We start from the raw sequence: 14366 nt of genomic DNA on the forward strand, positions 1-14366 counted from the left end.
GGCCGAAGTGAACTATTAAGGATATTACTCAGAAAACCGGGCTGTCCGAAGAAAACCCCGAGAGGAGAAGCCTGTGTAGGGGCTGGAGACAAATTCCAAACTGCAGAAACCTGAAGAAGTGGGATAACCTTAGGGATGGTGGCAGAAACCCTACCCGATCGCGGAACAGCGGCCGCCAGCAGCGACTCCTGGGTCTCCTTGGATCCCCCGGGAGCCTCCTAGGCCCGCCCCTCCCCTCCTCCCCTCCCCTCCCCCCCTCCCCTCCCCTCCCCCCTCCCCTCCCCCTCCCCCTCCCCTCCCCCTCCCCCCTCCCCTCTCCCCGCCCTTCCCCTCCCCTCCCCTCCCCTTTTCCGAGGGCTCGGCCGCGGCGGCTGCGCAGTGGCGCGCGCGTAGGCGGAGCGGCGTGCGCCGCGGTCAGCTGACTGCTCCGGCTGGCACGTGACTTGCTTCGTGGGCTCTGGGGTCCAGGAAGCCGTGAGCCCGGAGCTTAGGTCGGGTAGGGATGGAGCGCTGAGCCGTTAACGTCTGCCAGGCTGTACACCTCTGTACCTGTTACTGCTGCCACTTCCTCGTTTGACACTTCCCTGGGTCAGTGAGCGATGGCTACACCGGCTGGGGAGCCCCGGCCAGGCCGAAGCTTGCGCTGCGGTCGCCGCCGGGGAGGGATGGGGGCGGGCGCGGGGGCCGAGGCTGAGGCGTTGGAGCCAGTTGGGCGGCTGTGTCTGGTTTCTTGGTGCGGGTTCGTGGCCGCCTTGGGCCTAGGTTCTCTAGGGAAGAGGAAGGAGGGAAAAAGAGAAAGGGCCCCAGGGGGTACTCAGTGGCAGAGGCAGAAATAAACACTGCGGGTCTGGGATAGTTCTCCTGGGATTGGAGTGAGGGTCACAGCGAATGCTCGTCCCCTTGATTGGGGGGGATGAAAGGTGACTGAGTGGCCCAGATGAGGATCCGGGGTGGTGTGTGTGAGGTCATAGCGACCGCGAGAGCCTCCACTGGGTGTACGCGCTTGCGAGTATGGGGGTGGCAGTTTAAAGGGTTTAGGAGCCCCTCAGAGAGGACGCAGGGTCCTTGTGGGCAGGGGAAAGAACGAGAATCCAGAGAACTGAAACCACTTTTTATTAGAATGGGGGAAGGGTAGGCAAGAAACCCCTGAAAAGGAACTTGAGGGGAGAATCACACGGGCAAATTGAATCACCTGAGAAACAGAGGAGTAAGGGGAAGGAAAGTTTGGTTAGATTCTGTTTGCACCCTTCACTGCGGGTAGTTATAGCTACCCCCAAAGCAGTCCTGAAGTACACAGGGGAGATTGGATCATTTGGGGGTTGAGGGGAGACTCCTTTGCAAAGATCTGTTTTGGCCTTCCAAACTTATCCTTTGGTACTGTCATCTACTCCGGAACATCTTTTATTGAACAATAGTCACAGGAATTACCTTTCATGTTTATTTTGTTCTCACAGGTCTTTGAGAGAAAGTAGATGAAAATGCCATTCATTGTATAGTTAGGGACCTATCTAGACCCTTGGACCTAGAAATGGACATCAAGTGATGTGTCTAAGTCTAGCATAACTTCCATCGTCTTCTGATTGCCGATTACCTGCACAGTACTTAACCACAATTACATCTAGAGAGAAGGGTGAGTTTTTCGTAGTGCACTGTAATCTTTGATTCAGCACTTTCGGTGAACTTTTTTGAGTAGGACAGCTTCAAAGGGATTTGGCAGCGGTGGTCAGTGCTTTAAAAACTGCTTTTCTGTTAGCTTGGGTGAAGCGGTTCGGTTTACAGTTCAGCTGGAGGAGATAATGAGCAACAAGGTGGGCAAAAGGCGCTCAGCTTGTCAATCACGGTTCTTTGGCAACAAGCAAGTCTCAAATTGTGCTGAAGACGGAGCCTCGGGTTTGTGTCTCAGAACTCCCGGATCTTTTTCTCTTTTGGTGTATCTTGCAGGGACTAGATAAAATCTAAAGAAACAGTACTCGGGATCTGACTAAAGTAAATGCTGAGAACTAGGTGGTTAGTGTAATACTGCTTTTAGAACTGGGCAGGAAATGATCATTTTTATTTTTTGGCATATTAGTCTTAAGAGCCTTATTTACATTAGTTTTCTCTACCTAAAAAGAAACGTTTGGGCTTCAAAAATTTGATTCTGAAATTATTTCCACAGCTTGCGAAATAGTTGCATTGGCTAAAGAGCAAAGCTGGTACGCCAAAATAAACCTTTGCCAAAGGATCTTCTTGTGGTCCAGTCCCCAAGTAGTCAGTCTTCTTTTTGCACGTGAGCCTGCTTAGGCGTTGCTGCAGTTTTGACCAAATACCTACTAGTTAAATTTTATTCTTGTATGTATTCTGATCTATGTGCTGGAGTAAACCTTTTTCACCCTTTGGATGTGGAATTTTATACCATTTTAGTTATAAACTAATTCATGTTCGGTTCACATTTCACTGATGTTTTGAAGACATAGTAGAAACCATTAGCATGGTGACCTTGGAAAGATAGCTCAGGCAGTGAAGCAGGGCAGTCTAAAATTTCCCTTTGACAAGAGTGAACCTTGGAACTAGAAAATTCAAACTGTATTCTTGATAAGGAAGCAAAATCCTGTTCCAAATGTGTAGCAAATCCGCTATACATATATTGAGTTCCAAGAGGAGCCCTGTGGGCAGTGGAGGAGATGTACTTTGGTTATATCATAGGATAGAAGATGGAGCCTTAGCTCTGTACTTGAAAATAAAATGCAGGTAAATGCAAAAATGGTGTTTTATAGAAAGAGATTGATGTATCTTTTAAGATATTTTAAGCAAACTATCCATGAATAGGAAGTTATTTATAAATTAAGCTGGTTAACAGGTGGATTGACTTTACCATGAAAGGTTTTCTTTGTGAACCAGCCTATAGTTTAGTGTTTCTCAGTGGGTGCTGTTGGCATTTTGGACAGGACTGTCCCTTGTTTGGTCCCCATCCACTAAATGGTGGTAGTGGCCCCCACGTTGGGACAACCTAAAATGCTCCCAGACATTTCCAAACTCCTCCTGGTGAAGAGAGGTACCATTTGGTTGTGAAACACCCCATGTGGTGCCATCCTTTATTTATTGGACACATATCTGAGTGCTTGTTAGTGACAGGCCCTCTACTAGATGATGGGGATATAGAGGTTAAGAGCAGTGTTTTAATAAACTAGCAAGTAAAATGTATGTAGTCACTAGCTCTGTGGCCTTGGGCAAGAAATTTCATTAACTGTTCTCTCATCTGCAAGTGGGGTTGGTGATACCATCTTCTTTGAAGGAATCAACTACAAAATTGCTTAGCATATTGAAGTGCTAATCACATAGCACATATTCAATAAGTGGTTGTCATTACCAGGAAACAGGATCTCGAGCTTACTTGAGTGATGAATTGGGGGCAACAAGCTTGTTTTAGGTCTTTGGCTTGTTGAATTTCAGGCTAGAATACATTGTCTTAGAGATATCAGCACCTTCTAGTGGAAAACATGGTGTTGTGGTCCAGTCACTGTTATAAAATAACAGCCTGAAAGAGAAGGGAAGTAACGTTTTGGGAGCCGTGAGTGTAGAATCAGGGAGTTGCCTGGCATGGAAGGAATTGTTTGCTCCCTGGGTCAATGTTGAGTTGCCTGTAGCAGAGAGAAAGTCTCTGGGCCCTCAGAAGCTTCTGATGATTCCTTTAGTAATGGGGGTACAGTGCCCTCCTTGCCTATCGATTCAGCTTGCTTTAGCAGAAATTGCAAGAGATTTTTAACATTGTGTTATGAGTTGTTACCTTTCTAGCTGGTTTCATTTTTTATGATCAGCATCTATGCCTAAGTAAGGCTTGGTTCTTACACATTTATTTCTAGCCAACTGTAAAATAAAAAGATGGCAGTTGTTTATAAAATACATTAAAGATTAAATTGTCTTTCATATTTCAGTATATTTATGGCATGAAATTCAGGTAATCCTTAAAAGGATTATAGAGCATTTATAGGTACAGTTTCAGTTGAAAACAAAACAACACAAAAGTTAAGATTTATTTAAAGAAGGTGTGTGTCCTGATAATTTAAAAATTTCCTTCTGTATGAATCATGAAAGTCTCTCTTGGAAGGTAAAATCCCCCATTGTTGTTGGAAACTTTTAAAACAAGTTTTATTGTGAGCAAGTCCCTCCCACAATCCCAGTTAAGATGCTTCTGTTTTGAAGGCTAGAATTTTAACATTCAGAGAGGAAACAGTTATTCTTACTCTTTATTTGTATAGTATTAAAAATCTCTAGGGGAAGGATGTAGCAACTTTTTAAGATGAATGGATTGTGGTAAATGTTTTGCACTGATCGATTCTGTTAAAAGTTGATGTGTCACAATTGGAAGGCTATGTGATATTTCACTGATATCTGAGGTATGCCTTCTTGTGCTTGTTGAAATAAGTCACTTTAGTAAACAACTTGGTATTTTCAAGGACAGAAAAAGGAAGTTGTTTTGCATTTAGACCACCTTCAGCCTTTATTGAGAAATTTAATTTACTGTGAAAGGTGGTTGCATTTCAGAGACTAAAATATTGGTTCCTTGAAAGCATTAAAAGGACTTAAGTATTGGAGCACTTACAGGGTTGCCCCTATCCTGGGTCAGGGTCATACCTTCATTTACAGAAGGAATGCTAGTAGCTGTTTGGGTTTATTGTCCCCACCTTTTGTGTTGTTGTGATAGTTACTACTTTACTCTTTTTATTTTACATTCAGATCGCTTGCGGTAGGAAAATAATCCACCGCCTTTAAATTCTCATAAGTGGGTGATACAGTAATGAAATAAACAATCTCAGAGCTTTGGACCCAGGATTTCCTTTCTTCTCTCTTTTCCTTCCTTCCATTTTGAAAAAGAGTTGTTACTGCTTTAAAAACAAAAAAATACTTATTGCAGTCAGACAAGATAGAAGTGTTTAAAAAATTTGACTAGTGTTTCTCTTGTGCCTCCAGTGTATTCTGCCTTGATTTTTTTTTTTTATTTTGTCATCTGCATTGTTTTCCTCCTACCTTTCCCTGCACACACAGACCTACCTACTCGTAGAGACCTACACACACATACACACCCCCCCACACACAAGTATAAGCTCCTTCAAGACAGGGAGTACATTTTGTTTTGCTTCTTACCACAGTTCTGGGAATTTAAGCACCTAAAACATTTGATGAATGATATGACCCTAACTTGAAAGCAGTTACAATCAAACAGATATTTGGGCGGAAAAAAATGTAAAATAGATGTTTGTTTTAATGCAGTCTATTACATGGATTTCAGTGGACATGCGGGTTGAGGGAGAAATAGTTTGGGATTATATGAATGGATTTGGTGCGTGGTTGGACTTGGTTGGGGAAATCTTTTTGTTAAGAGAATTTTGAGTTGGTTGAAATAGGAGGAGAGAGGTTGCTTTCTGCAAAATGGACTGTTGAGCAGAGGCAAGTAAGAAAGAGACTACAAGCAGGCCTGAGGTAAAGATGGATAAAGGGAGGTCAGAACATTGTGAAGATAAGGCAGAAAAACTCAGACAAAGGACATTAGTAGTGATGACTGTGAAGAATGGGAGATTTGAATTTTATTTCTGAGCAGAAGCAGGACTAGGAGCATATGTTTTTGTGAGTAACTCAGCCTCCCATCACCTAGAGCAATGTTTTTAGTGCTGGAAAAGTTTTTCAGGAAGTTTTGGGCATGAATCCGGATTCTAACACTGTGGTCACAAAACCACCTATTTGTACGAAGGGCATTAAAATCCTCTATGTCTGTCCTTCATCAATGAAATAAAATTGTGTATTTCTTGAGCAGAGCAGTAGTTTACCCAGATTTCGTATTGTTCTGTACATGATTTCATATATTGCTTTTCACTTTTTAAGTTTGTAAGCTGCCATAGAAAGCATGCAAAAAGTGGGTTCATGTATTTAAGGTTTCTGAACTCCATAGAACAAAAATCATTCCTGTATTATAGAACTAACAATACTGCGTGATTCTTGATAATGATGGTATGACATTTAGCCATCTTATTAAGGAATATTTGCCATTTCTTGTAACATTTACTATGTAACTCACTATATAATCATGGAAATGCTTATTTTACTATAGTGGTTCTGAAACCTGTCCGATCATCTGATTTATTTGAGGGACTTAACAAGAAAATAGAAAAAAAAAAAAAAAGAGTCCTGGGTCTTACCCAGTATAGATTCATGGAATATAGGAGCAAAAAAGGATCCTGGATATGGTAATCTAGTCCTCTCATTTTACAAATGAAATTTACGCAGACAATGATATGCAGAATTGGGATTAGATTCCAAGTCTTCATATTCTCAGTGCAGTGCTGTGGCCGTTACACTACGCTTCCTGAAGTTGGCATTTAGGTTCTTTCTGACTGAAATTCCCAGTGAGATAAAAAGGCTGTTTACCAACCTTGATCTCATACTTCAGACACAGCTACTACTAACCAGCTTTACTAACCGGCTTTGCCTTTATCTTTTGTACTTATATCCAGGGTTCTTTGTTGCCATGCCATTTAACGGTCTCTAAACTTTTCAGTGTTTTCAAGTGTGAGGATATTGCCCCACTTTTTTTTTTTTTTAATGAAGTGTGTGGGGTTTTTTTGGCATTTACCTGTAGTAATTCATTAATAAAAAATTAGGAAACAGGAATACGCAGAAAGAATGAAAATGAACATTCATAATCCACTCCCAAGAGATAATCTTTAATAGTTTTTTTTAACAATTTAATGTTTATACCTATATATAGTCTTCTTTCTTAAAGCTGTGTCAGCGTTTTTATGGCTTTTGATTAACATTGACAAACTGCCTTCTAGAAATTGTCCCTTTTTAAAAAAGTTGCAGAACTTTTTTGGGTTATCCTGTGATATATAATTATTTTAGATTGAGGAAATATTAATGATGGCAAGTTATTATATCTTTATTAATGCTTTTAAATGAATTTATATTTTATCAATCATGAGAGCATGCTATACATTTGCAAAATTAATGACACATATTTGTAGGACATTTATTCAAGCTACATCTGTCCTTTTTTTTTTAAACGGAAATGAACGTTTGTCCACCTTACTGCCAAAGCAGTGCTCCATTCTTCCCACACATAGTATTATTACAGTCTTTCAGCCTAGACTTGTTATATTTCTCATGTTCATTGTTGTTAATCCTGTTTTCTTTTAAATGTTAAAGCATGGGGCTGAGGGGCTGGGAGGTTGTGGTCGAATCCCTAGCAAAACCAAAAACTCAGGAACAATACATACAGCAAAACTAGAGGAGACTTCAGCTTCTGGCCAGCGTGGAATAACTGGTACCATACTTGCTTTCCCACCATAAACAACTAGAAAATTGGATAAAATATATGAAAAAACTGCTTCCAGTTATTGGACAACAGAGGTAATACAGGAACCAAGAGACAGGAAACAAATGAAATGAGCTCTATAATCCCTCTGGCTTTCTGCCTGGAGTCACTCTCTGGACCATGGTTTAGAGGAGACCAAGCAGAGCATGTTGGTCTTGCTGAGTTGAGGAGACTTGGAGTTGGGGAAGGCTTATCTGGCTAGAATTTGCGGGTTGGATTGGCTGACAGGCGGGAGCTAGACAGAAACCCCATCTGTAAAGGAGTCTCTCTCTGTAGGAGGCCCGGCAAAGAATGACTAGAGAGCTTTAGACAGTTGCCAGAGCTCATGGGGCCAGAAGGCATATGAATACCTTATTGAATCCCTGGGGCATCCCATGGAATCCCCAGATGGTCAGATCTTAGTAGAAGGGCTACATTAGCTCTAGAGTAAAGCTTTAGACTTAGCCTAACAAAGTATAAAAACAAGCCTTGAAATGAAGCATGCTAAAGCTCAAGTAAGGTAACCATCAGAACAAAGCACAACATTCTTAAAAGGAAGAAAACAAAATCCAGTGATCAACAATCTAATGTTGTGAATTGTAAATATGCTCAGTGATTTAACAGAAAACATGAACATAATGAGGAAAGAGAAGTTTTAAAAGATGGAACTTATAAAGGTGAAAAATACATCTAAAGCGAAAAATTCACTTCATGAGACAAATAGATTACTTTAAAGAAAAGGTCAGCCAACTAGAAGATGTAGCAAGAAAGTATCCAAACTGAAGCCCAGAGAGGAAAACAATTTAAAAAAGTGAATGCAAGCTCAGTGACCTGTGGGACAATATCAGGTGGTTTAATATACATGCCATTTTTGTCTCAAAAAAAAGGAAAGAGAAGCAAGAAAGAAATTTGAAGAAAATAATGGATGAACGTTGAAAACTATAAACACAGATTCAAGGATCTCTCTGAACTCCAAACAGGATAAATCCTTGTGACCCTGAGGGTAGGCAGATTTTTCTTATGTCGGAAATCATATATTATAAAAGAAAAATCAGTAAACTGGACATCAGAATTGAAAACTTCTACTCAAAAGCACTATTAAGAAAGGGCAAGACATGAGAAAGTACGTAAGAAACACACACACACACACACCTACCTCTCAAATTGTATCAAGATCATACAAAAAATTCCTACAACTCAGTAAGATCAATGCAGCTTTTTAAAAAATTGGGCACAAGATTTGAATAGAAATTTCACAAAAGATTTGAATAGAAACTTCACAAAAGAAGATATACAAATGGTTGATAAGAACATGAAAAGATCCTGAACTTTGTAGTCATTGTGGAAATGTGAGATTCCCCTGCAACCCCCTGGAATGGCTGAAAATAAAAAGGCTGACAGCACTAAGTGTTGGTGGGCATGTGAAACAACTGGAACTGTGTATCTTGCTAATGAGAATATAAAATATTACATCTACTTTGGAAAACAGTTTGGTGGCTTCTTATAAAGTTAAATATATGCTAATCATTCAACTCAGAAATTCCACTTCTAGATGGTTATCCAAGAGAAATGAATGTGTATTTTCACAAAAGCTTTGTAGAGGAATATTCATAGCACCTTTATTGTTAATGGCCCCAAACCAGTAACCATCCAAATGTCTTATCAACAGGTGAATGGATAAGCAAACCATTGTACATTCATGTCATGGAACACTAAGCAATAAAACAGAATGAACTGCTACTGATACACAGGCCATAGACAAATATCACAGACATGCTGAGCAAAAGAAGCCAGATATAAAAGAGTACGAAGCATGCACTTCCATTTACAATGAAATTCTAGATCGGGCCAAATGAATCTATAGTGTGACAGAAAGCAGATTGGCATCTGCCCAGGGCCAGCAGTAGGGCAGGGATTGACTGGGCCTGGGTGTGAGGGAAGGCTTTGGGAAGACAGAAATGTTCTTAATCTTGATTTTGGTGGTGGTTATACAGGTGTGTATGTTTGTCAAAAACTCATCAAACTGTACTCTTGTAATGGGTGCATTTTATTGTATATAAATTATATTTCAATGAAATTGACTTTTTAAAAAATACGGAGGAAGTGAAGGGAGCGAACCAATTATAAGCCAGGTATTTTAACTTTATTATCTTACTTAATCTTCACAGTTACTTATTCATTCAAGAATATTCAACAAATACTTTTTGAGGTTCTACATACCAGCCTCTGTACCAGGTACTGAGAGTACGGTTGTGAGCAAAAGCTATCATGGTTTCCACCTACCCTAATGCGCAGTTTATTTGGTAGAAAGACATCAATAAAAAGTGTTGCTCAGGGAAATACTTAAAAGGTGCTGTGAGAGCATATAATACATTCATCCTTAGCATGTAATATATGCACTCATATGATATATGACATGATACATATTGTAATATATATTTCATGTAATATATGAGGCATTTTCTGTGCCTTGGTTTCTTCATTTGTAACTACTATCCATGCGATATACCAAGTGAGTTAATCCATGTAAAGTGTTTTGACTGGTGCTGGTAGATAAGAAGTGCACAATAAGTATTGGCTGCTGTCTTGATGACATTTGACAATTCTATTGATAGTTGTCTAATGTTGCAGGGGTACTGTGCTAACTCAGGGAACACTGGAGTAGGACCAGGTTTGGGGGAAGCCATTAGGGGTTTGACTAGAAATGTTGGGTTTTTTTGGAGACATCCAGGTGGAGATGTCTTGTAGTCAACTGTGGAGACTTGTTGGGTACAGCTCTAGATGCAGCAGAGGAGCCTAGGCTGGAGATACAATTTGGAATAGTGTTCAGCATCTAGACTGGAATTGCCTTGAGTATAAATAAGATCATCAGAGAGCAACTGTATACACACATATAAGTGAGGGACTTAAACCTTGAACTGAGTCTTGAGGAATGCCTTCTAAATCATTTTCTCTTTTGCTTAACATATGATTTGCCTATATTTATGCCTGACTTCCAGTATACACGATGAAACAAAGGGAAATAATTAGGCATAAAAACAAGTCAGTTGAAGCAGTCAGCGGAAGTGGAGGTGTCCAGACCTTTGGTGAGATGATAACCAGTGGACACCAGTTTTGACTGTGTGGCTCAGAAAGGGAAATGTGTTTAGCAACAGGGATTTCATTTTTTGACCCCCCCCCCAAATATGTTCATCTGCAAAGATAGGGTTTTTTTGGAACTGAGCGTAACTTGTACTTCAATTTCAAAGAGAAATTTTTTATGTAACTTGTTTAAGTGACAGGATAACAATGGACAAGAAAACAGGGATTTTGCAGAAGACTTATTGATGCTCTTCTCATAGGCAGTTCTTACATTTACCCTTAGATACTTAAGTCGCTTGTCTTTCCCATCAGACTCCTCTTATATAGTTTGCTTTGACCAGAGGATAGAAGAATTGAGGCCATGGCTTTGCCGAAAGTACCAACAGGTTCTTTCTCAATCCCTCTCTTCTATATTCACCTGTAAAATAACGAAAGACAAAGGCTTAGTAATCTGCAGCTTTACTGATTTTTAATTTATATACTACTCTAAGGTTAGGATTTGTTTTCTGAAAGACTAAATTTTAAAAAAAAGCTTTATAAAACATTTAAATATTTTTCTTGGCCCTTATTTTTTTTCTCTAATCAGACTTTTTGATTGGTTCAGAGTCATTGTTATAATTATATTTCATTTATTCATAAAACAAACAAGGACTTATTCATAAAGTCTCTTATTTATTCATAAAGTCCCTGCTGTTGGCAGGAATTGTATATGCTGGGTTTTTAGAGCACCAGAAAAGAAGGTATGATTCTGGCCCTTCAGGATTTCCCAGTCAGGTGGAGAGGAAAAAATGTTATGAAAAAAATGAGGCAGAATAGTGTGATAAATGCATAATAGTGGCATTTACAAGATAGTAAGTAAACAAGATATTTCCTATGTGGGACACTGGGAACAGCCTTTAGAGGCAGGATGGGACTCTAGTTTTGTTTAGAATTACCATGACATTATTTCATTTGATCCTGATGAAAGCTCAGTAGAGTCAGGCAGGTATTTATAAATGAGGAAATATGGTCCTCTTTCTATATTTCTTGAAATCCTTCGGAAACCTGCTGGCTGAAAAAGATTTTCTAGAACTCTAAGTGGTATGATAGTGACATCTACTGTAATAGCTCATATGGTTACAGTCTTTGAAGAAGCTGCAGTTTAGATAATTTAACAGTATCATAAGGAAGACCTTAACAATTGATTCTGTCACCTGCCGTTTTGCAGGGAGAGGAGGTGATCTGCAGGTCATCAGATACTGTTTTTCTGGCCAGGCTGAGTGCTTTGTCTGGGCTTACCATCACTATTAATCCTGTGTTTAGTTTGTTGGCCATTTGAGAGAGTGCAGCTCTTAGTGCAGCCTTTTTAGTAATGTTGGAAAAAATCATCTTAGAGTACAATTATTGAGATTCATTTAATACCACCATCTGTATTTTCACCAGTTTAACCTTTCTGAGTATGTTTTTAAATCTGTAAGTGGGGGACTTCCCTGGTGGTGCAGTGGTTAAGAACCTGCCTGCCAGTACAGGGCACACGGCTTCGAGTCCTGGTCCGGGAAGATCCCACATGCTGCGGAGCAACTAAGCCCGTGCACCACAGCTACTGAGACCGTGTGCCACAGCTACTGAAGCCCGTGCGCCTAGAGCTCGTGCTCTGCAACAAGAGAAGCCACCGCAATGAGAAGCCCGCTCACTGCAACTAGAGAAAGCCCGTGTGCAGCAATAAAGACCCAATGCAGCCAAAAATAAATAAATAAATAAATTTCTAAAAAAAATCTATAAGTGGGGAGGATGATATGTATCTCGTAGAGGTGTTAGGAAGATTAATTGAAATAATAACGTATAAAACATTTAGAGCAGTACCTAGTATGTGGTAGATGCTCTTGAAATGGAAGTTAGAAAAAAAATAAGAATATTGAATGGCATATATGTTCAGGTCACCTTCAATTGTGTAATGACCTGGTAGGATTACTTTATTTATTTTTAAACATTTTTTTAGAAATTATTTATTTATTTATTTATTTATTTTTGGCTGCGTTGGGTCTTCAGTGCTACGTGCGGGCTTTTCTCTAGTCGTGGCGAGTGGGGGCTACTCTTTGTTGTGGTGCGCGGGCTTCTCATTGCAGTGGCTTCTCTTGTTGCGGAGCATGGGGTCTAGGAGCACGGGCTTCAGTAGTTGTGGCACGTGGGCTCAGTAGCTGTGGCTTGCGGGCTCTAGAGCACAGGCTCAGTAGTTGTGGCCCACGGGCTTAGTTGCTCCACGGCGTGTGAGATCTTCCTGGACCAGGGCTCAAACCCGTGTCTTCTGCGTTGGCAGGCGGATTCTTAACCACTGCACCACCAGGGAGGCCCGGTAGGATTACTTTAATTTCAGTTGCCTTTTGAAATTATGGAAGTCCATTGCGATTAACTATAATACTTTACATTTTAATGGAAATTTAAATTTACAAAGTTCTTTCACATTCATTATTTGATTGATTATCAGGACGACTTTGTAAGATCGTTATCTTCTACCTAAGACTCCAAATTTCAGGAAAGGTTAAACAAGCAGTGGTAGTAGAAAGTTTATGGTGGTTCTAATGAAAGCATATTGAAGTAGAAATAATGACACTATTATATTATGAGTTCTTCTGTGTTTGTGTGCTTTACCTACTTAGATTCTGAGTAGATTTGGTTTTGGACTTTCTTTTTCTCTGCGCGCGCGCGTGCGTGCCTGCGTGTCAGGGAGAGAGGGAAAAGGGGAGAGGGAGAAAGATTGTGGAAGAGGGTTGGTTGTGTCTTAATGGAACTCTGGAAAGGGAGATCCACAGCCTCTTAATTCAGATCCAGTAGTGTTGTATTATGCATCCCTCCCGCCCCAAGTCATATTTTAAATAAGAGACTGATTTACAAGGTTGATTGGCAAGTTTTTTTTTTTGTTTTTTGTTTTTGCAAATTTGTAAGCATTTGATGGCCACTAAGTATATGCTAGGGATTGAGGAGATTCCCTTAGATTGAATATGGATGAAAATTAACCACCAGTTTGGCTGACCTTGTAGGATTTGCTAAGCCAGATGTGGCAAATTTATTTGGTGGCTACTGTTCAAATGCATTGATTCAATTCTTTTTCAAAGGTAAGAGTTATGCATGTTTTTTTACTTGCTATTTTGGTTTTATGTTTTAAAAATTTAAGATAAACCTATAAATTTGTGACTCTCCCACCTTCTTTTGTGGAATGAAACTCTTGGTGGCTGATGTTTTGGGTAGTCTCACTTCTTGACTAATTCCCGTTTTAGGATGTTTTGTAATTTAAAAAAATTATGTACTTCATGTATTAGGTCTTTATCATCTCTTTTTCCTAGTATCATAAATAAATCACCATTTACCATTTATATGGATTTACATCCAGGTAAGTAGATTTGACTTTGCTTAGGATTGTATGCCAGTGTTGAATTATTGATAGTTTTGCAACAGGCTATGCTTATCACTCTGAAATAATTTAGAAACAAGTGATATTAAATGTACTTTTAGTTTGTTTTGTTTTACATTTCAGAGTCTCTATTGATTTTGGAAGAAATATCTGGTAACCAACATGACTGAGTTCTGGCTTATATCAGCTCCTGGGGAGAAAACATGTCAGCAAACATGGGAGAAATTGCATGCGGCAACTACGAAGAACAACAATCTTGCAGTTACTTCAAAGTTCAACATTCCTGACTTAAAGGTAAAACTGTGCTGTGCAAAATCGTTCATCATGAAGGAGAGGACAGTTGTCTCTGCTTACCTTTTGGTAGAAACGAGATATCCAGGTTCCTTCAAAAGAAAACTCTCATCTCTAGGGATTGGCATAATTTAAAACTTATCTTGTTCTTTCTGATCTTCAAATTTTAGATAATAAGGAAATTGAGATGTCTTGAAGGAAACTACCAAAACAAAATAACATTTTTCCTAAACTTTTGTGCTTTTCTAAATTGTAATTTAAATTTTAATGAGAAATCTT

General features: G+C 39.7%; 1 protein-coding gene across 2 annotated transcripts in view; it reads left to right on the top strand.

Moving 5' to 3' along the window:
- The first annotated feature begins 411 nt into the window (after positions 1–411).
- The window catches only part of ATP6V1C1 (ATPase H+ transporting V1 subunit C1), a 37886-nt gene continuing 23931 nt past the window's right edge, over positions 412–14366 (top strand). Inside the window, exons 1-3 of one of the 2 annotated variants that reach the window (XM_061171361.1) lie at positions 412–588; positions 1455–1630; positions 13920–14090. In XM_061171361.1, the coding sequence (XP_061027344.1) occupies positions 13959–14090 (132 nt within the window). In that variant the 5' untranslated portion in view covers positions 412–588; positions 1455–1630; positions 13920–13958. The remainder of the gene's footprint in view (positions 589–1454; positions 1631–13919; positions 14091–14366) is intronic. The other variant, XM_061171360.1, reaches the window with a different exon arrangement.

Source organism: Eubalaena glacialis, chromosome 17, assembly GCF_028564815.1.
Source record: "Eubalaena glacialis isolate mEubGla1 chromosome 17, mEubGla1.1.hap2.+ XY, whole genome shotgun sequence".
NCBI classification, from domain to species: domain Eukaryota; kingdom Metazoa; phylum Chordata; class Mammalia; order Artiodactyla; family Balaenidae; genus Eubalaena; species Eubalaena glacialis.